This window comes from Cervus elaphus, chromosome 14 (genome assembly GCF_910594005.1).
Source record: "Cervus elaphus chromosome 14, mCerEla1.1, whole genome shotgun sequence".
Lineage (NCBI taxonomy): Eukaryota > Metazoa > Chordata > Mammalia > Artiodactyla > Cervidae > Cervus > Cervus elaphus.
The window spans coordinates 31,830,467-31,851,768 of NC_057828.1; the positions used below are offsets into that span (position 1 = coordinate 31,830,467).

At 50.5% G+C, this 21,302-nt stretch overlaps 2 protein-coding genes across 10 annotated transcripts in view; one reads left to right on the forward strand and one right to left on the reverse strand.

Annotated features, from left to right (window-relative positions):
• Positions 1–8,274, forward strand: part of COQ8A (coenzyme Q8A) — a 45,162-nt gene extending 36,888 nt beyond the window's left edge. The window contains exons 5-15 of the mRNA XM_043923193.1: positions 37–111; positions 3,000–3,122; positions 3,808–3,893; positions 3,989–4,129; positions 4,613–4,694; positions 4,789–4,882; positions 5,097–5,238; positions 5,466–5,573; positions 5,711–5,776; positions 6,228–6,314; positions 7,154–8,274. Of these exons, the coding sequence (XP_043779128.1) occupies positions 37–111; positions 3,000–3,122; positions 3,808–3,893; positions 3,989–4,129; positions 4,613–4,694; positions 4,789–4,882; positions 5,097–5,238; positions 5,466–5,573; positions 5,711–5,776; positions 6,228–6,314; positions 7,154–7,441 (1,292 nt within the window). The 3' untranslated portion in view covers positions 7,442–8,274. The remainder of the gene's footprint in view (positions 1–36; positions 112–2,999; positions 3,123–3,807; positions 3,894–3,988; positions 4,130–4,612; positions 4,695–4,788; positions 4,883–5,096; positions 5,239–5,465; positions 5,574–5,710; positions 5,777–6,227; positions 6,315–7,153) is intronic.
• A 914-nt stretch (positions 8,275–9,188) lies between these two features.
• CDC42BPA (CDC42 binding protein kinase alpha) overlaps positions 9,189–21,302 on the reverse strand; it is a 296,309-nt gene continuing 284,195 nt past the window's right edge. For 6 of the 9 annotated variants that reach the window (XM_043923188.1, XM_043923186.1, XM_043923184.1 and 3 more), the window contains 4 exons: positions 19,526–19,711; positions 16,716–16,833; positions 14,294–14,451; positions 9,189–13,676 (listed from right to left, as the gene is read on the reverse strand). In XM_043923188.1, coding sequence (XP_043779123.1) covers positions 13,545–13,676; positions 14,294–14,451; positions 16,716–16,833; positions 19,526–19,711 — 594 coding nt within the window. In that variant the 3' untranslated portion in view covers positions 9,189–13,544. The remainder of the gene's footprint in view (positions 13,677–14,293; positions 14,452–16,715; positions 16,834–19,525; positions 19,712–21,302) is intronic. The other 3 variants (XM_043923191.1, XM_043923189.1, XM_043923187.1) reach the window with 1 other exon arrangement.

Consider the following 21,302-nt stretch of genomic DNA (forward strand, 5'->3'; position numbering starts at 1 on the left):
AGCGAATGCCCAGAGCCCTCAACCTCCTCTTTGCAGGTCTGGCTGTAGGTCTGGGCTTCGGGGCCCTGGCTGAGGTTGCCAAGAAGAGCCTCCGCCCCGAGGACCCCTCAGGTGAGCTGGGCCCTTGAGCAGGAGGGTAGTTTGGGCCCTGGGAGGGGGGCCTGTCAGCTCCGAGCTCCTGCCTGTGTTCCCTGAGGGTTGGCCTCCACGGGCACCTTGCACCTTGTGTTCATGTAAACGGCAGCCCTGGAGTTTGGGACCTGAAGGCCGCTCTGCACCTGTCCTGGCCCGTGTTGGCTCACCCACCCTCCTGGCTCCTCTGGGGCCTCCACGCTTGCTCTCTCCTGACAGGAGCCTCGGGTTTCGTTGGGGCCCCAGGTGTGCTAGGCCAGGGCTCCCTGTTTGGCTGTGGCTGAGAGATGTGGGAGCTGCTGGAGCTGTGGGGCCTCCATCCCCCTGCTCGGTGACCAGGGGTGGCCGTCTCCTCTCCATCCTCAGACTCTTCGTCTCTGAGGTGAAGGTCATGACTCCCCTGTGATCCCAGGGCTAGCCCGGGGTCAGGTCAGAATGCCCGGTTCCCCCTAGTCTGGGTGGCCAGCTGTTGGGCCACCCAACTTTCCATGGAGAAAGTTCTGCAGACTGGCTGCTGGAACCTGGGTGCTTATGGTGCTGTGTTGGTGGGTCAGGGCGCAGCTTCCCCCACCTCCCGCTTGTCGGGGTGGTCAGCCAGGGCCCCTCCCTCAAGCTTGTCCCGGCGTTGGGGTGGGCTGGGAAGATGCAGAGAACTTCCCCTTTAACGGAGTTCTGGTGGCCATTAAGGGCAGCCCTGCTAGAGCCTTCTGCTCATGGATTTCTCAATGTGTACTTGATGTTCCGGGCTGAGTGCCCCCTGTCCCTATTAAGGGCTCATCAGCTCATTCCAAGACCTGACACCTCCTCCTCCCATCCCTGAGGACCCTGAGTGGTCCCCACTGTCCGGCTGCACTGTGGCCCCTAAGCCCTGGCTACAGCCCCGGGGCCGGCTCCCCTGGTGGCCTGTCAGCCCCCTGGATGGCCCTGCTTCACCTGCAGGACCCTCTCGAGGGGACGAGAGTCCTCGCGGGGGAGAAGGCACTAGCCCGTCCTACTGGCCCCAGAGCATGTGTGTCCTTGGAAGGGGCCAGAGGACAGAGAGGCTTAGGGAGGTATTTTTAGTGTTGGTGCTGAGGCTCCGGGAAGTGAAGCCTGCCTCTGGAGTGAGAAGCCAGCCTGCCCCAGGCACAGCTCCTCCCATCTTCGGCTCCACAACTGGCGGCTCTCCATCCCGCCTCGTCCAAGCAGGGAAGAGGCAACCCCGGCTCCTCGGTTACAGCTGGTGTCCTTTGACAGGGAAGCAGTGGCCTGGCTGGGGGTCAAGGCGCCTGGGTGCCACCACACTGGGAGCAGGACGTGGGCTCAGGCCAGAGGGTGTGCGCCCCCTTCCTGAGCAGCGCCTGGAACCCCAGCCCGCTCTCCCCGGGGAGCGCCTCCTGGCTGGGGGGCAGCCCACCATGCCTTTCAACTCCCTGACTCCCCCACGTTGTTCTCAGACCACCCTTGCTGGGGCTGTGGAGACTGGCCAGCTGTGAGGAGGGGAGGAAATCTCAGGAGGGCCAGGCCCTGTCTCTCAATGTCAGGGTCACCGTGTCACTCGGGGGGAAAGCGCCCTCCTCCTGCCTGGGGCGGGGCCTTTCCTCCTCCCCTGCCTCCTGAGGGACATGACCCAGGTCCCCGGCCCACAGGGTCCAGGGGCTGAGCAGCTGGGGAGGGCAGAGGGGACTTAGAGGTCTGCCGGGGACGCCCTTGGCCCAGCCACCCTGGATGGCCCTGCCCAGGGGCTGTAGCTTCCGTGACTGGCCTCTTCCTGTGGAGCTGAACTCTCTCCCCTTTCTGGGACCCTGTCCTGATATCTGGTTCCCTGAGAGTGAGCCTGGCCCTGTGTAGGCCTAACAGCTACCCTCAGATGCTGGCCTTCAGACTCACATCCCGCCTTAGCCCCTTGGCCCTGGTATATCAGAGGCCAGGCTGGACACAGCCCCGGACGGAGGGCAGTGGCATGACACCACCTCCCCTGGTCCTGCTGTGGGATCTGACTCAGACCTGCTCTGAGTCTGGATCGGGCCAACAGGGATGCAGGCTGAGGCAAGCGCCAGGGGCCGTGGGGGCAGCCTGGCAGCCTGGGGGACTTCCAGTCTAACTGGGCTCACAGGACAGAGGGCAGGACCACTGGGTGACCCCCTCCTCATCACCCTGAGTCACCACCCTGTACCCTCCCACCTCTGAGTGTTCTGGACAGAGGTCATCTGCTCCCCTGAGGTTTCTTCACCTTCTCCCGGGGCCTGCTGGCTGCAGGGGGCTGCAGGGCCTCTGTGGGCAGAGGGGAGAGGCGGGCACCCACCAGGTGAGGCTGTCCTTGACCCTGCACTCCCCTCCCTTAGGACTGTGCTCTCACCATGGCCAGTGGGCCCCGGGTGACTGTGCAGGGACTCTGGGGGTGCTGGTGACCTTTGTCCAGGACACTGAAGGGCAGGGACAGTCACTTGGCCGGGGCTGACATGGAGGGAGAGGCCCTGTGGGCCGGCCTGTGTGTGTGTGTTTGGAGGGTGCTGGGGGCGGGCCTGGGGAGACCTGGGGGGCCCCGGAGGGCCTTCCTCGGCATCTGAGGGGGCAGATGTGAGATGTGGAGTTAAAACTGCACTGCTGGTTTTGTGGCGCCCCGGGAGGGAAGCCCTTTGTATCAGGATGTCTGCTGGGCTCTGTTCCACCACCCTTAAAATGTGCTAAACCCTGACATTTCGTTATTTTATTATTTGTTATTTTACTGGGAGAACCAGTGATTTGCCAAGACCCACAACCAGGGGCCAGTGGGCTGGGTTGTCTCAGTCTTGAGTCGGGGGGAGGGTCCTCTTGGGGTGGGGTGGGGGGTCCCAGGTCTGGCAGCCCCGCCTGAGGGGCATCATGGTGGCTTTGCTCCCCCGCAGGGAAGAAGGCCGTGCTGGACTCCAGCCCCTTCCTGTCGGAGGCCAACGCGGAGCGCATTGTGCGCACGCTGTGCAAGGTGCGCGGGGCGGCGCTCAAGCTGGGCCAGATGCTGAGCATCCAGGGTGAGTGCGGCTGGCGGGGGCGGGGTGCAGTGGGGGTGGGGAGCAGAGGGAAGGCGTGTGTTTCAGCCCCACTGGGGACAAGTAGAGAGGGAGGTTTTCTGCTCACTGACTTCTCTTGTTTGAATCCTTGCTGTTAACCAACCTGGGATGTTTAAAAAACAGAGTCTTAAATAAGAGCCCGTGGTGGTTGTTTTTTGGCTTCTTTCTGAGTGTTTTGGCATATCCAAAAGTCCTGGCATCTAAAAAATTGGCGAGAGTCAGGCTGATGTTCTGAGGGTGCTGTGGGCGAGCTCACGGGCTGCAGTGGCGTGACATCGGGGTGTGGGGTGTGTGGTCAGGGAAGGAAGGCGGGGAAGACGCTGTGGCTGAGCAGGAGGCGGGCTGGGTGTAGCGCTGAGTGGAGCCCAGGTCCAGGGGAGCCTCGGGGCTTCTGATGGGGCCCCCAGGGCGGAGCATCTGAGATGCTGGTGTCCTGAGAGGGAACACAGCCAGTTCCCCTCAAGCAGGAGGAACCTGAGGCTGGGCCTGTGCCTCGTCTTCTCTGAACCTGGGGTTCAATGTGTGGAAGGGCGGAGCAGCACTGGGCCTCCTCCCAGGAGGCCGCGCTGGGCAGGGTGATGGAGGTGGCATGCGCGCCTGCCTTCCGAGGGGTCAGCACTCTGCTGTCTGCTCTGCTGCCTTCCAGACGACGCCTTCATCAACCCCCATCTGGCCAAGATCTTTGATCGGGTCAGGCAGAGTGCAGACTTCATGCCGCTGAAGCAGATGATGGTGAGGCTGGGGCTTCTTCGCTCGGGCGTGGCAGCCTGGGAGGGGTGGGGGCTCCCCGGCTGTGCTCACAGCCTCTCCCTGGCCTCTCCCTCCAGAAAACTCTCAACAACGACCTGGGCCCCAACTGGCGGGACAAGCTGGAGTACTTCGAGGAGCGGCCCTTCGCAGCCGCCTCCATCGGGCAGGTGCACCTGGCCCGCTTGAAGGGGGGCCGCGAGGTGGCCATGAAGATCCAGGTAGGCACCCAGGGTGTGTGCGCACATCTTTGGGAGCTGCTCAGGGCAGAGCCGGGGCCTGCGCTGTGGGGGCCTCTGCACCAACAGCCCCCGTGTGTCCCCGCGCCCAGGGCGTAGTGCGTGTCTCATCGCTTCTGTCCCTAGCACCAGATCAGCGCTGGGTGCTGAGAAGTATTTGCTGAGTGACTGGGAGGGAGAACAGCCTCCCAGCAAGCTTGGTTTGAGTGGGGTGGGGACAGGGGACAAGTGACTGTCTGCCTGGGGCCCTGAGCTGGAGGGGTGGGGCGGCTGTTTCTGCATGCGGGTGGGGGTGCGGTAGGTGGGGTAGAATAGGGTCATGGTGGGCCCAGGGGTTACAGCAGCATCGTGGGGTCTTGGCTCTGCCCTGTGGAGGCGTGGGGTCTGGGAGGCTGACGGGCGGCAGGAGGGTGGGGGCCCGCAGGGCCGTGCTCCATGTGCCCGCTGCCCCTCTGCTCCCTGCAGTACCCTGGCGTGGCCCAGAGCATCAACAGTGACGTCAACAACCTCATGACCGTGCTGAACATGAGCAACATGCTTCCGGAAGGTCTGAGGCTGCTGCTGGGCAAGGGCAGGCGTGGGGGGTGGGGTGCAGACTTGGGGAGCCCCTGGCCACCCTGACACCCTCCTCCCCCGCCCAGGCCTGTTCCCCGAGCACCTGATCGACGTGCTGCGGCGGGAGCTGGCCCTCGAGTGCGACTACCAGCGGGAGGCCGCTTGCGCCCGCAGGTTCCGGTGCGTCTGCAGCCTCAGGCCCTCGCCCACTGCTCCCGCTGCGGGGACAGAGCGGGTGGAAGCCCCTCCAGCTCCGAGGGGCGGAAGACCGTGGTTGGGGCCTGGGGCCGGAGCCCCTCAGTCTGGGGGGTTCAGCGCCTCGCTGTCCTGTGTCGGCTCCAGGGTAGGGGTGGAGGATCAGGGTGAGCAGGGTGTGACCTCTCGCCCCTGCCAGGGAGCTGCTGAAGGACCACCCCTTCTTCTACGTGCCCGAGATTGTGGACGAGCTCTGCAGCCCACACGTGCTGACCACGGAGCTGGTGTCCGGCTTCCCCCTGGACCAGGCCGAGGGGCTGAGCCAGGAGATCCGAAACGAGGTGTGTCGCTTGGTGACCCTGGAGTCCGCACCACTCCCTGTGGGGGCAGGGACAAGAGCGCTTCTTCGTCTCCCCACCCGCTGATATACGTGGAATCGAAGTTGGCTGTGGGCGGGAGGTGGGATGGGGTGGATGATGAGAGGAGAGCAGGGGTCAGACTTCCAGGTCCGGGTCTGGAGGGGGTCAGGCGGCCTGGCGTGGTGTGACCGGACCCACCCGGCCCCCAGATCTGCTACAACATCCTGGTACTGTGCCTGCGGGAGCTGTTCGAGTTCCACTTCATGCAGACAGACCCCAACTGGTCCAACTTCTTTTATGACCCTGAGCTGCACAAGGTGAGCACCAGGTGGGGATCCCACAGGGACCCTGAGCTCCACTGGACCAGGGCTCCAAGATCTGGGGGTCTCAGCCCCCCGTTGCCCTGTCCCTCCACCCTACTGGGGCAAACCTTCCCTGGTATCGCCGTCCCCAGGTGGCTCTTCTGGACTTCGGGGCAACTCGGGAATTTGACAGATCCTTCACCGACCTCTACATCCAGGTAGAGGGGAGGTGGGGGGCTGGCCTTGGCTGGTGCTCTTCTGGGGCTTGGAGGGAGGGTGGACTCCTGTCCTGATGTCTGTCTGTCCCTGCTGTTTGGTGACAGTGGACGTCACAGCCGCCTCAGGTGCAGAGGAAAGTAAAAGTCACTCAGTCATGTCCGACTTTGCGACGCCATGGACTGTAGCCCCCCAGGCTCCTCTGTCCATGGGATTCTCTGGGCAAGAACTCTAGAGTGGGTAGCCATTCCCTTCTCCAGGGGATCTTCCCGACTCAGGGAGTGAACCCTGGTCTCCTGCACTGCAGGCAGATTCTTTACTATCTGAGCCACCAGGGAAGCCCAAGTAAAGGGTAAAAGTGGATGTGCTGGCATTTGGGGGCGGGACGGGTACCAGCCCCCTGGACCCCCAGGATCTCCTCTCCACGTGCCACCCATGGTGCCCTCTGCCCAGATCATCAGGGCTGCTGCTAACCAGGACAGGGAGGCTGTGCTGAAGAAATCCATAGAGATGAAGTTCCTCACCGGCTACGAGGTCAAGGTGAGCTCTCTTGACTCTGGAGGTGCACCAGGCCTGCTGAGCCACATGCAGCCGCTGGGCCAGCTTTGGTGTTTGTGGGAAGGGTGGGATGTGGACTGCTTTTCCTGTGAAATCTGAAGGGTATCTCAGTTTGTAAGTGGACGCAATCAGAGCTGGTAGGGCAGGCCCTGCCCCCGCCGGTGGGCCGAAGCCCTCAGAATACCAGGGCTGGTCATGCAGCCCTTGTTCTGTGTCCCACCCCAGCCCATGGCGAGATCCTAGTCGTTGGGCTCGTCGCGGGTGCTCAGGGCCTAGGTGAGCAGGTGGGATGCAAAGCCCCCACTTCCTGTGGCCTCACTGGGGAAGGGGTGAGGGGCACCCTGGAAGAGATCTTAGTAGCCCCTTAAATGAAGGGGTGACCTTCTTGGTGTCCTGTCACCAGATAGCAGCACTCTCCTCTCCCGACAGTGGGGAAGGGGTGCGGACACCCTGGTGGTCTCGGGTCTGCCACCTACGAGGACTGCAGAGGCTCACTTCAGCTCAGGCCTGTGGCTTTTTCAGGACTGACAGGCGTTTTATAAAACCTCTGGATTTGAGTGCCCTCAGGCTGGGTCACACCTGGCATTCTGCCACAGACCTGCCAAGCTCCCTTTCTTTTTACCTGGAAGAAAGGTCACACATTAACGATGTTTCCTGCCCGTAGTGGTTTGAGTTCATGCCCCTGTCACCATGATTCAATCTGGGTGAAGCACTCACTACCTGCCCTGTCCTCAGGGAGCGCTCAGTCTAGCTCCTGGGGGTGTGTGTGTGAGGAGCCCTGGGCTGGCAGGCTCTTCAGTCTCCCCTCCCTCTCCCTCCAGGCCATGGAAGACGCCCACTTGGATGCCATCCTCATCCTGGGGGAGGCCTTTGCCTCGGAGGAGCCCTTTGACTTCGGCACCCAGAGCACCACCGAGAAGATCCACAACCTGATCCCCATCATGCTGAAGCACCGGCTCGTCCCGCCGCCCGAGGAGACCTACTCCCTGCACAGGAAGATGGGTGGCTCCTTCCTCATCTGCTCCAAGCTGAAGGCACGGTTCCCCTGCAAGGCCATGTTCGAGGAGGCCTACAGCAACTACTGCAGGAGGCAGGCCGAGCAGCAGTAGCCAGACCCTCCGTCCTCGGTCCTTGAGGCGCTGAAACTAGTAGGAAGCTGGTGGTGCCTGCGCTACATTTAAACTTCGCCTGGTGGGAGAGGGTGGTCGGGCTGACGGGGGGACGCTGCTCAGAGCCCATTGTGTGTGCTTATACACGGTTTTATTGCTAAGTGGGTGTGGGGTGAGAGGAGCAAGGATGAAAATGCAGCCCCACTACTGTCTGTCAGAATCTGCTTATTGTTTAGTCATCCTCTGAAATAGCTTTCGATGAAAAGACAGTTTTATTTCCTCTTCCTTTTTGTAACAGGGGTTTTTTGCTAATGTGAATGTTAACCAGAAGATAAGAGTTCTTCTTTTGAATCCCTGCCACCAAAAACAAAACACCAAAACCAGAAAAGCCTTTTTGGATTTTATTGAGTGTGTAATATCAGGTTTGTGTGTGTGTGTGTTTCTAGAATGAGATTTGTATTTTCTGCCTTTTCCTGTCCGGCCTGGATCTAGAAGTGCTGAGCTGAGCAGTGCCAACAAGTACTACTTTGCCAAGCCAGGCCCACCTCACACCTGCTGTCTGGCTCGTCGCTAGAGGCTTTCTTGAGAACCAGAGGTTTCCAGAGAACTGCCACCTCCTACGGGGAGGACGGGAGCCACAGAAAGAGAGAGGGCCACGCGCACTGTCTCTGGGCTCCAAGACTGGTGTGTGGGGGTCCTGCCTCCCGCCCCAGGGCCTTGATGTGCACATATCACCTGCTTGGACCCAAGGGGTCATTTCAGGCTGTGTTAATATTCGTACAATTCTTGTAATTGTCTGATTTACTTGTTTCAATTAAAAAAAAAAAATCCTAGCATCCTGGCATTAATTCTTTCACTTGCAAAGGCTTCTGAGCTGATGGTGATGAGCCCGAGGTCAGTGTCACACCCTTTCCTGCCTCCAGATGCTTCTGCAAGGTTTGGCCTTGTTCCCACCACGAGGCTCTTGGTACCTGAACCCAGAAAGGCTTAACCCATGTTCATCATCAGAGAAAGATGGCAGAGTTGAGTAGGTGCGGTAGACTAGTCCTACAAAGCTGAAAGTATTTCTTCACTGGTCCTTTACAGACACTTGCCAACCTCTGCACAACTCCTGCCTCTAAAGCATGGTTTCAAACAGTGAACCAACAAATAACAGACAGAAATGTCTATTACATGTGAAATGGAACGGGGAAGGGTCTCAGAATAATTACTTGGCTGCAGGCCAATTTAAGATGTCCTTTGTTAAGACCACCCAGGCCTTCCTGTGTGGCCTCAGCTGTGTTATTCTAACTCAAGCACAAGTTGTGGGATGTGTCTGCTGCTTCTCTGCAGTCAGAAGATGGAAGAGCAAGCAGTCGCCACGGTCAGTCAGCGGTGGCACGGGTCGGGAAGTCTGGCTGGGCGTGGGGCGGTCCTCGTGTGGTGGGCTCCCTTGTGGCAGGCGCACACAGCAGGGCAGCCCACAGATGCGCAGGCAGAGCCTGGCCCTGCAGGCCGAGCACCAGGGAAGTTCTGACCAGAGAGGGGAGCTGAAAGCCTCAAGAGAGTCAAGCACTTTCTCACCTGAGCTATGGAAGGAACTAAGAAAAGTCCTAGATTAACTCCCCATTCTTCCAGTGTGACGAGGAAGCTGGCTGAGGAGGGAGACAGGCAGAAATCGGGGTTTGAAGAGATGAAAAGAGCCAGTCACCTTTTCTCCATTCTTCAGACTTCTTAATCAGGGGAAAAAAGACAGAAGACTCAATTCTAACAGTTCCCTGTTTTATTGCAATACATCAGAGTCTGGTTAATATTAAGTGATACCAACGTAAGATATCGGCGAGGAGTCTTGTTACATTTTTGACTGTCCCACCTTAAATATTTCTGTGCAAAAGAATCCACACCATTGTTTGGTAGCAGAGAATCTCTTATAAAGTTCCCTAAGACACTGAGGGGGTAAAACCAAACAAAATAAAGAGTGATCAGAGGCCAAAGCAGTTACCTTTTCCCCTTCCATACACACTTATTTGTCAGCATTATATTCTAAACAAAAAAATGATTACACCCAGGCCATGCAAAACTGTACAATAATATTACAATGAGAAAAAACCCTAAAAAATTTATAAAATAAATGATATTACACTATCAAATAAAAAGGCAGGTCATTTTGTTTTCATGAAATTTCAAGGCTGATTTGTTTTCATCCGTTTCCCCCCATAAATGAAATGGTTTGTGTGTGTGACGGTCGTCCCTGGGAAGGGAGAGAGGAGCGCCCGGCCTGCCAACCAGCGCTGAGACTGGAGACAGAGCTCCAGCTGAAGCGAGGGCCCCTTAGGAGCAGCCTCTGCAGAGAACGCTGGACTTGTCACACCGAAGTCATAACAAGGGCCCAGTGAAATATCGTGCGGCTTGTCTAATGAATGCAGGGGCTGGGCCAGCGAGAGGAGCGGAGCGGGGGGCCCGGTCACTTCCCTATTGTGCCCAGCAGACTGGGGCAGTGGTGAAGCCTGGCCGCTGCTGAGAACACCCCTCCGTCCAGAGAGTGGATGCTGAGCTTGACAGTGCTCTGCTGAGCTGGGAGACCACAGAGCTTGTGGCCAATGGCCAGTAAACAGCCCTGTTCTACCTGGGGGGTCAGGGATGTCTGCCCACCTCTCTCTACTCTGGCAGTTTCTTTAACGATACCTGAGAGTCCATAGAAATGCAACTGGTCTTTCACAGAAGGAGATGTGGCCACTGAGAAACAAAACGACACGACTCTAACCATATGGAAGGCAGAGGGAGGCTGAGAACCAGCTGGGGAATGACAGATTGTTGCTGTAAACAAAATAGGGATTTCAGAGTCTTCCCTGAAGCTTGGGTACAAGCTCTGCTTGGAAAATTAAAATAGATGGGCCCTTTTTAGTTGTGTTTCACAGCCTTAAAACTATGCTCCCTCAGAAAGAAGATTAAATCACTAAGTGTAGGTGTGTGTGCACGCACGTAAGGGGTGTGTGTGCACATATGTAAGGGGTGTGTGTGCACACACATAACTAAAAAAGTTGCTTTAGCAATCATTTGACAAGGAGGAAGGCTTCTGTTTTTGGCAAAAAGAAATATATATATATATATGTGTGTGTGTATATGTATATATGTAATTTTATACACCCAAAGCACATAGCAAGATTAAAGTAGAATTCAAGAGTAGACAACAAATTGGCTGAACATAGATAGCACCAAATATCAACACATCTAGACTATGCCAGAAATGCCTCTTATTTTTCCTTTCTACTGAGAAATAAGTTCCTGCTTCCCCATACGTTTCTTTGAATGTCCTGCATGAAAACAAAGGATGAATGCAGACGGCAACATCACATCTGTTCAGCAATCTTTGTTACTGATCCATTTCAGTGATCACTGTTTTTTGTTTCTCTAGAATCCATCCCCCATCTTCCCAAATCATTCTTTTCAAGAAGCTTCTGACACTAACTGCTTCATATTGGAGAATGGGGATAAACCCAGTTGAATGATCACTATCTTGGGAAAATATCCCCCAGATCACCACCCTTGGCAGTGTTTCTCCCCCAAGTCTCCTCCTACTGGACACGAATCACATTTGGGACTGCTCTCTTGCTACTGTTTCAGATTATTTCAGACCATTTCAGATTACTGGAATATAATCTACTGGGTTGGTATTACACCTCCCAGTGAGCCCGACAGCCAGGACAAGCCCTTATCTGCCCTCCTGGGGGGACTTCAGGGTATGCCTCACTATACTGGTGTTCACACTTCAGGTATGGTTATTTTGATCCTAAAAGCATCTAAAGTAAATAAGCACCTATAGGCAACAGAAACTTAGTTGTCAAAGCTATAAACTAATGGCTTAGTGTGGAGTCCAGTGAATCTCAGCTGGATCTGCCTCCGCTCAGAGGAGAAAAGGGGGGCAGGAAGAGGCGAGGGGAAAGGAAACAAGAGGGTGGGAGGGTCTGGAGGACAGTGGGCCACAGGCACTCAGCAGCCGGCTGGCAGGCTCCCTCTTCTCCTGGCAAGTGCTAAACTTAAGGAGTGACTGGAGTCATGGCAATAACCAGACTCAAGGTCTGACTCTTGAAATCTAAACGCACAAAAGTACTTTCACATAACACTTCTCCTCCAAAAGCAAAGGATTTAGAAGGTTAGAATTGTGCAGTGATTTATGCCCATCCCAAGTTAAACATAAATCTGAGCAAGCGCCAAGTGCAGGATGTTTAAATGCCAAACCTGTTATTATTTTAAAATTCTCTACTGTAATATTTCACAATATAATGCCCACACAGGACCCTTTCTTCCCTCCCTGAACCTCAGTAACCTGCTCCTGAGAGTGGCATCCTCTGGGAATAGTCCGGCTCCCTGTGGCCTGTGGTGGGAAGCGGAATAGCTGTGGCTGGTGTGTGTGTGTGTCGGTGTGGAGGTGGTAGTGGGCGGGTAAAATGACAGTGCTCACACACCAAGATCCAGACAAGCAATGGCAGGAACGCTCTTCCATTTTAGCTGAATTTTAAAGAAGAGAGCAGAAAATCTGTTGGTACTTCTCAGGGAAATTTAGATAAAAAGTAAAAGAGAGGCAGATTCTCTGTATGGCCATGAGATATTTTTATTTCTATCTTTCTCTACTCATGTGCTTAACTGGTGAAATGACTCTGGAGAAATAAATTCCTGGTTCTGCATCTCATTTCCTTATGGCAATTAAAACAGCAGGAATCCAAATGGAAATGGGACTAACACACCATAGCTAGGAGGGAGGCAAAGCTTACTCGCTCAGGAAGGCCAAGCTGGGCTGACTTCCTGTGTGTGGCAGGGATGAGCTGTCCACTTCCCACTCCATGTGGGAAAGAGTATTTGGTTAAGGCTGTTCAAGTCCTTGCATTTGAGGTTTTACATTATTTGGTAATTAAACCCCTTTCCCAGGCTTATCTGAGGACGCTCACACCCCCCTCAAAACAGATCCCTCTTTGAAGAGAAGCTGGCTCAGCTGGGGGACACAGGCCTCGCTGCAAGGGGCGGGGGAGGAGATCAGCCAAGGGAAAAAAGCACTCTGCGGAACCTTTTTATGGCCCTTCAGAAACTACCCCATTCCCTGTGTCCTTCCAGATGGAAGGGATCCAGAAGGTGACAAAGCTGCATTTCTACATTCATCTGCAGAAGATACCAAAATATAGTAACAGATGAGAAGTGCGGTTCAAATTCTACTGCTAGAAATAGAAATGTCTTGGATAGAAGTAAATCTGCCTTTTAATGATGCTGCTGAAGAGGCGTTAAATGTTACAAGTCTGGTTCCCAGTTTACACTCCAAACTGATGAAACCAAAGCCTTAGAACATCTCCTAAAGCTCGCAGGTGCCCGCGTCCCCCCGCCTAGCGTGAGAGCTGGTGGTAAGGGGATGCTTGCTCCTCCCGCCCTCCCTCCTTTACACACCAGGGCCAGGCCTTTCTACCCTTTCATTTTTTAGGTGGAAAACAGACAGGAAACAACACATTTCTTTAAATTAAATGATCTCTCATATATGCATCCATCTTTCGTTGAATACAAGATGCTTCTTTTTACTATATACATTCAGTACTTAACCTCTACATTTGTGTATTTATTTAAACTCTGTTTTGTAGTAAAATATGCATTGTTTTAGTGATAAGGGATTTACTGGCAACGATCAGGTCGACATTCACTGTGGTGCTGAAGGGGCTTGGCGCGCGCCCGGGACCCACTGGTGAGCCCCACGTGCTGTCTCAGGGCTACATGAGACTCTACTGTGAAAACAACGTCTGTCTAATCTTATTCTTATCGCTTACATGTGTGGAATCTGTCTACTTAAGCTACCTTTTAGGGGAGGGGTGAAATAGTCTGGAAAGCAACGCTAAGTGTATGAAATGAAATCAGTATTCATCTAAGCTGCTCAATGAAAGTCTGCCTTTATGGTTGTTGCTGTTAAGTCGAGGGGGGCATGGATGAAAGTCCTAGAGGCAGAATTCCTGAACCCCCGCCCTGCTACTGCAGTCGGCCCTGGCGTTTTCAGGCAGAGGTTGGGGAAGAGATGACAGTGAGAGGAAGGGGCAGTGAGGGGAGCCCAGAGCGTCTGAGCGTGGAGGCTGCTCACGGTCCCAGCTCCCGCTCACGGATCCCAGCTCCCGCGGTCCGTGCTCTCCAGAGATAGGCTCTTGGTCTTCCGCGGTGACACTGGGCTGGGAGGACTGCTCAGGTTGGAACTGTTGGAAGCCGTGGAATGCCGCGGAGAATCCGAGTCCTGGGAGGCCAGAGGAAGACGTCAGGGAGAGGGTCAGGAGGGGCTCGGGCCACACGGGTCCTCTCCAGCCACCCTGGCCAATGACTGGACATGACTTTTCTACAACCCGTTTGCCAGTGCAGGAGACATAAGAGACTTGGGTTTGCTCCCTGGGTGTGGAAGATCCCCTGGAGGAGGGCATGGCAACCCCCTCCAGTATTCTTGCCTGGAGAATCTCATGGACAGAGGACCCTGGCAGGGTATGGTCTATAGGGTCACAGAGAGTTGGACATGGCTGAAGTGACTTAGCACGCACGCATAACTTCTCTACTGTGGGTAGAAAGCACCTTTTCTGAGCTGAGTAAGAGGCACAGAATATAACAAAGCTCCTAGTCCTTTCTGCAGGTCTTTGGAAACATAGGCTATTTTCATACAAAAGCTATTAGAAGTCTGAACACTTCCAGGGTAACTGCAGTTTGCAACCCAAGTGACTGGCTCCACCACCCCTGCTGGAGCACGTGGCCGATCCCTGCTACAATCCAGGCAGCAGAACGACTTCAGGAAATACATTTACCTGTCTGGTTCAGGACCTCTCCAGAACCCGTCTCCAGGCGGAGCTGCTCCCCACAGGCACTCACCTCTCCATCGTAGTCCCGCGCTGGGGCGTCGCTTCCCTGGTCCATGCCTCCCGAGGACAGCGAGCCCTCCGATGGGGAGGGCATGGGCTGCCGCTTTGCACTGTAGCTGCCTCCAGAGAATTCTCTCTTTAATGCACTGCCGTTCTGTGCAGATGACCCTACGGCACATGGTTCGGGTAAAACTACACGTGTAGAAGGGGATGACACTCTAGACAGTACACAGATGGCTGAGGTGAGGAGCCCTCCTCCCTGCTTAACGCCCACTGAGGGACAGTGAGCCGGCTGTGGGCCCCTGACACTGAAGGCCACCCTGGAGCCCAGCCACCACGGTGGCTGGATGAGTGGGCAGCACCCGCCAGGCCTCCAGGCTCTGCTCTCACTGGCTGTGCCCGGGCTGCCCTGCTTGCGAGGCGATTCCACAGAATCAGTGCCTCCAGTCTCTACCCACGTGCTACTGTCTCAGTGAGTCTTTCCTGCTCCCTGGGGCTCCTATAGCACTTCTCATCACGTCTTTCATAGCATCTGGATATTAGGTTGGAATTATGTGCCTGCCATTCTTTTAATGGATGGTCCTTGCCTCTGGAGGCCCCTGACAAGAACAGGGCAAGGAGCAGATGTTCAAAGCACATATGCTGAACGATGAAGCCGAGGAGAACAGATCTCAGAAAAAGGAAGACCAAGCCACCTGATGATGCAGAACTGTCACTTAGCTTCTAGAGAATTTTCATTAAAGACACAAAGGAACATAACAGAAGCATTTTCATTCCACAGGGCAAAAAGCCCCAGATAAAAAAACAAGGTGTGTTTCTTTAAACTCACGCTCTGCTTTGATCTTAGAGTTGGGACACATCAAAGGAGGACTGGCGACCACCCAGAGGAGGAAAGGTGGTGACCAGAAAAATCTTGGAAATATTGGGGTACTGTTAGCACCTATGTATGTTCAACTCAGCACTCCCTACTATTTTTTAGTTTTTAACCTAAACATGTTTTAATTCTGTTGAGCTTCAATATTAAGATCACCATTCAAAAAAGACTGAGACCGTGTTAAGGCTTTAGCACAACTACAAGGTATCGATCGTTTCAAGTTCTGCTGGTTTAACAAAGCCCTAAAATTGAGTTATGTTACATCCAGAATTCAGTGAAATGTCAAGAGGTGACTGGTCAAAGCATATGTACTTAATGATCACCCACATTCAGCTGTCTTCATAGACTGAACAGGAGCCTGCCTGCTAAAGCCCTGTCCTTGGTGATCTGACAGCTTCCTTCCAGTCTCTTTCCTGAGCCCCTCAAATGTGTCACCACACTCTTCTTACTGCAGAAGTTACCAATGTTGGGTGTATGCTGCGTATTATATTATGGAGCTTTAAAAATACCAGTGCCTGGGCCCCATTCCAGACCAGCAAAAGCAGAATTCCCAACTTAACTTTTAAAAAGCCCTTATGATTCTAGAATGCATCTCAGGTTGAGAACCACGGACTCAGACTTACTCCCTAGGAGATCCGCTCCCTCCCAACACTCCATCCTATTTCTAAAGGTGTCTGTCACTAACATGTGCTGATTTTCATTTGTTGATGTGTTTCTTTGGGTAGGCACTCTACTTTTTCGTTGCCAATCTTCTGTCTTAGATTATAACTTAATTGAAGGCATAAATCATTTTTTTAAGATTTCTCTTCCAACTCCATGCCTAGTATAGTCCTCAATTTAACAAAAGCCATAATGTGAAGTTACTGTTTTAAAAATTCTGTCATTCTGAATAAAAAACCCAAACCACCAGAGATTTCTGCTGCTCTGCTTACTAACCTAACCGTGTGACCTTAAGCAAGTCATCTTGTCGGAGTTTCAGTTTTCTTCATTTGTAAATAAAAAAATGAATTCTACCTTATGGGGGTCTTGTGGGAACTGAGCACTCAATACACAGAGAGTGAATGGTCAGAAGGATGGTGTCTGATGGGGCTGCCTACTGTTCAGTACGTTCTTCCTGGGCTCCTTTCCTCCATCCTAGTGATCATTTACAGAACCTCACCTCTGTGATTTACATTTTTTCTTTTTAAGTTTGGGAAAATTCCTTTCAGAGAAAAATTACACTCAAGCCACTCTAATCTTAAAAAACTGAGATGGGCTGTTTTGACTGAACAGCAAAGGGGACAATCTGAAAACTGTGGTCCTAGGCAGGGTCTCTTCCCAAAAGTTCTAGGTGGTGATTTGGGAGGTTGGGCACTTCTCATCATGGTTTGTAGTATTACCTGTCTGTCTCCCAGATAGACTGTGACCTCTAGAGGGACCCCATGACGACTTTTGCAACACCTGCACTTGCGCAGACAAGGTGTCACCCTGCCGCATCTGAGACACTGACACGGGTGATGCACTAATGCGCGGCTGCTGCTTCGCTACGGATGAGTCTCCTGCCGCCCAGGCTACTTACTTGCTGACAGGCCACTGCTGGCGCTCATGGAGCGACCGGGTTCAGGGCGGGATTTGGTGATAGACGGAATACTGACCGAGCCACTGAATGCCGTCCGACTTTCCTGAGGCCGAGGGTTCTAAGATCAAAAGACAAAGAAAAATTCTTCATCCAGCGAGAAACTGATTTTTGACAGAGAGGTCTATTTTTCACCCTAGTCTCAAGAAATAAAGTTGTTTAGACTATAGTGACACAGAACACGAAACAGATTATATAATCCCTCCCACCCCCAAACGTGCTAAAGCCCTCACAGAAATAGACCTCAGGCCAATCAAACATAAGTGCTTATCCTTATACTCACCGAAATACTTATCAGTAAATAAGAATTTTTTGTTGTTGTTATGAGAACAGTAAGTGAAAGTTATGTGGTTAGAAGTGACAGTGAAACGTAGAATTACATGGACATCTGCAGATAACTGAAGCAAAGTTTTTACTATGTCTGAGATTTTTATTTCCTAGGAAAACTCAAAAGCTGAAGAAGCCTGTTTAGAAGAGAGTCATGTAAAAGCATGTTCTTCTCAAGTACTCCTTCTACTATTCTGACACCAAAAGTGCCATCTGCATGTTCCCATGTTAGTCACCAGGCAGCCTCCCTGCCTCACAGACAAAGCAGCATCAGTCCTGAACATGACATCTGTAACCATCACTGCCTGGGTGAAGTGATTTAACTGGGGAATGCTGGAGGGAAAAGTTCTCCATCTAATACTGAATGATTCTGGGGCCCAATGTAGGAGAATGAGCTACGGAATGCTTTGAAAGTTACAGACAGGTGGTGTGTAGGACCAGCCTTCTGAACAGCTCCTCCATGGCCCCAAACTTTTCAGAAGAGAAGGGGTGTTGGGGTGGCTGGTACCTGAGAGAAGGCTACAACAATACAATTAACGCAGGGCCCAAGCCAGCAATCAGGAAAACATGCACTAATACATCTCTTGAAAAACTCCAACTTACACAGTTTAAAGAATCACACACATTGAAAGTTGGCAGGCTGGCTGCCTTCAAATACTGCCACTGCCATTTTGGTTCATATATCAAATTTGCAAAGTCCATGTAATTCTTATTGTGTTATTTGTTTAAAGCAAATGTTTTACCTTTTTTTTCTCTAACAAAATAAAAAATTTAAAATGGAAACAGTCAGTGCTAGCATTTCAACATCCACTCACGGGAGCCACCCTGTGAGGTGCCGGTGACATGCGTACGATGCAGCAGAGCAAAGATCAGGAGAGACAGGGGTATCAGTTGAAACCTTTCCATTTTTACTGTTTTTGCTATGAACCTTAAGGTAACTTGGTGTTGTCCTTTTCTATAAAACAAACCTACTCTAGAAAAAAAGGCAAAAATGAAGGCCTATAAAAATGCCAGTGGCTTAGTAACACTGAATACTGAAGTAATAAAAGAATGATGTGCTCTGGAAAAATTTTTAAAAAACCGCAAATCCAACAGTTTTATCATTTATCCCTCTGAAGTTCAACTTCATTATAAAGTAACATGAAACTTAATCTGATGGTCCTTTCACAAATATGCTTAAGATTAGGGTAAAATGTCCACTAATAGTAGTGTTTCTCTTTGTAGATGACTAACTTAAGTAACATTTCCACCATCTTTTATATCAAAAATTTTTGACTGATTAGTTTATACAACCTCCTCTAGAATCCACTAACTGTAATCTGTTACCAAGCAAACAAAGGCTTAGTTTATCATAAGTAATCTTATGTCATCAAATAAGACATGTAAATAACATTACAGTTTAATGTCAGTGACAATGACATTTAAAACATAATTTAAAATAATTTTATAATACAAACAAAAATAGAAAAACTCCCCCTACACATAGTTTTCTTATTGGAAAATGACTAAATATACAAATAAAAAGTGGATGCTATTTTTTTTCTAAGTCACAGGAAATGGGTTTGCGTGATATAAACCAAATATTTTATTATCTGCAAAACAAACTTGAGAAAATACCCTCTTGAAGTCAGTACATATTTCTTGATGGAAATAAGGATATTCAGCTTGAATGGCTGCTGGCTGGCTGTCCCACTGCAGAGCTGCTAGTTACAAGGATGCAAGGCTGCGTGGAAGGACCCAGGCCACGATCCCCCAGAATGCAGCACACTCTGCTTTTTTATTGTGTTGATTTACTTCTCTTACTTTGGATCCTGACTAGCATTAAAGGTGCACCAGCAACTCAAACATTAATAAGACTATCTTCTTTTGGTAATTTTTCCTGTTATTCACTGATACTACTATACTTTATATTTTTAAGAATTGTGAGCTCTTTGGAAGGGGGTTTATTGTAGATAAAAGGCCTGTAGACAGGCCTACTAAATACAGACTTCACTAAATATTAAAAATTTCTCTGAACTGCACTGGTTAACGAGCTAACAAGCTATAAAGAATTCAGAAATTCTAGGACCTGTTTTTTTGTTTGTTTTAACAGAATAAAGACTTACTCGGGGGCTATTTCTTACAGTATCTGTAATGAAATATATCATGATGGGATTATTTTATATTAACCATAGAAAAACCTTCAATACTGTTTTAGAAATAAAACTGAAATCTTCCCTAGTCCTTATCTTTTTCCTCAGAAGAAGAAACAAAGTAGAACTTGAAGAGAGAAGAGGAGGAAGAGGAAGGATAGCAGTCTGGCAGCAGAGAAACAGGTCAAAGGAAAACGTACACAGAATGTACCCCTTTGGCAGTGTTACTTATTAAAGCCAGGCAGAGATCCGCACATGGTTAGTACAAGTTAACACCTAACTCAGCTTTCATACCCTCAGAGTCATAAAGCTTGGTGTACCAGGGACAGAGCGCAGAGACGGGGAATATTCAGGGTTTATGGAATCAGGAGAGAGAAATTTTTCAGCAGAATTAACAGTCATGTGATAGATGTGCTCAAAGTTGATCGGAGAGGAGATCAGACCGGAGTGATGATGAGGGGATGGATAAGGAAAACCCGGCTATCAAAACAACAGAAAGAAAAAAGGTAATGAGGTAATGAAAATGGATTCACCAGATATATGTGACATTTCCGACAACATGCATGTAGAAAAACATAAAGCACCTCGCATCAATAATAGAATCCATCATGAAATACTTTTAGGCCTAGAAAGTTAAATTTTGTAATCTTCTTGCCAGTTACTTGAAGAGTTGATTTGCAAAAAGTCATTATTCTCTTTTATTGCTGTCATCAAGATGAGTAGAAACTGGACTTTCAGAAATACAAGTAGACTTCTGAAATTTAGTTCAGTGTTCTCCTTTGATTGTGATACAAAAAAACATGGCAAAAAATCTAAACAAAAACATTAAGGATAGAAAAAGCAAGAAATAATCAAAGAACAAGTGAACCTATTACTACAACCAGCCTCTCACCAGAAGCGTTATGTAAGTGTTCCTTGAGAAACTGAAACCATTTCCTGTATTTATAGACTTGACATGTGTTTGCTTTTACTGATCTTATCTTCCTATAATGAGTAACTCTAGAATGTACTGTATGCCTGGTGGCTCCTGCCTGCAAAGCAGGAGATCTGGGTTCGATTCCTGAATCGGGAAGATCCCCTGGACAAGGACATGGCAACCCACTCCAGTATTCTTGCTTGGAAAATCTCATGGACGGTGGAGCCTAGTAGGCTACAGTCCATGGGGTTGCAGAGTCGGACACGACTGAACGAGTAACTGAGTGGATGGAATGTACTAATTATTGGTTTATCTATAAGTAGCCCAAGCTTATCTCCACTTAGACACCTGGAGAACGTTTGTTTTTTTTAAAAGAACAGCCTTTTCTTCAATGTTCAAGTGTAATTTAAAAAAATGAAATAATGTAACACTAAAGGCATAGAACAAAGTTTTTGAAAACAAGGACTCTAGTTTTTCATGTAATATAATTTGTGGATATCTGGAGACATCACTTAGCACCCAGTCACCTTCTCTTATGGGAATTTTCAAAGTTCAGTTCTTAAGAACTATGTCTCAAGTAAACATCCTAAGAACACCTCATTAAAGACAGAGATTGAACGACTTCCCAGAGAGATGCTGACTGATATTCTCATGAGTTGAGATGAGGTTGCATTGTTAAAAAAATATCTGATAAATTAGGGAAGCTTAAAAAAAAGCCTCCTATATAAGATATTATTTTAAATTTAGAGATGTGTGTGAAATCAATACTTGCTAAAGCTCTTTTCCAAAAGGAAAAACTACTCATGGGCATATAACTATGACTTTAAGAAGCAAAATTACTTCTTAAAAGTCTAAAAGGTCACTGAGCTAGAAATTTTATTTATTAACAATTTTAGGAACAGGTGAAAGACTACAAGTTTTATGTGCTAAAAAAAAATGAAATCTTTTAGAGGTAAAATATTACTCTTTAATTCAGCTCTGAGACAAATCTATTCTTTATTACCAGTATTCACTTATGAAAAAGGTAGATGACAAAAAGGATTCCAGGAAACTACTACAGTATGTACTTGTAAGACACACATGCTATTTTATATTAATTGCTTATATTCTCTTGGTTCACTAAGCCACATATGAAAGATTCACACTGATATAGGA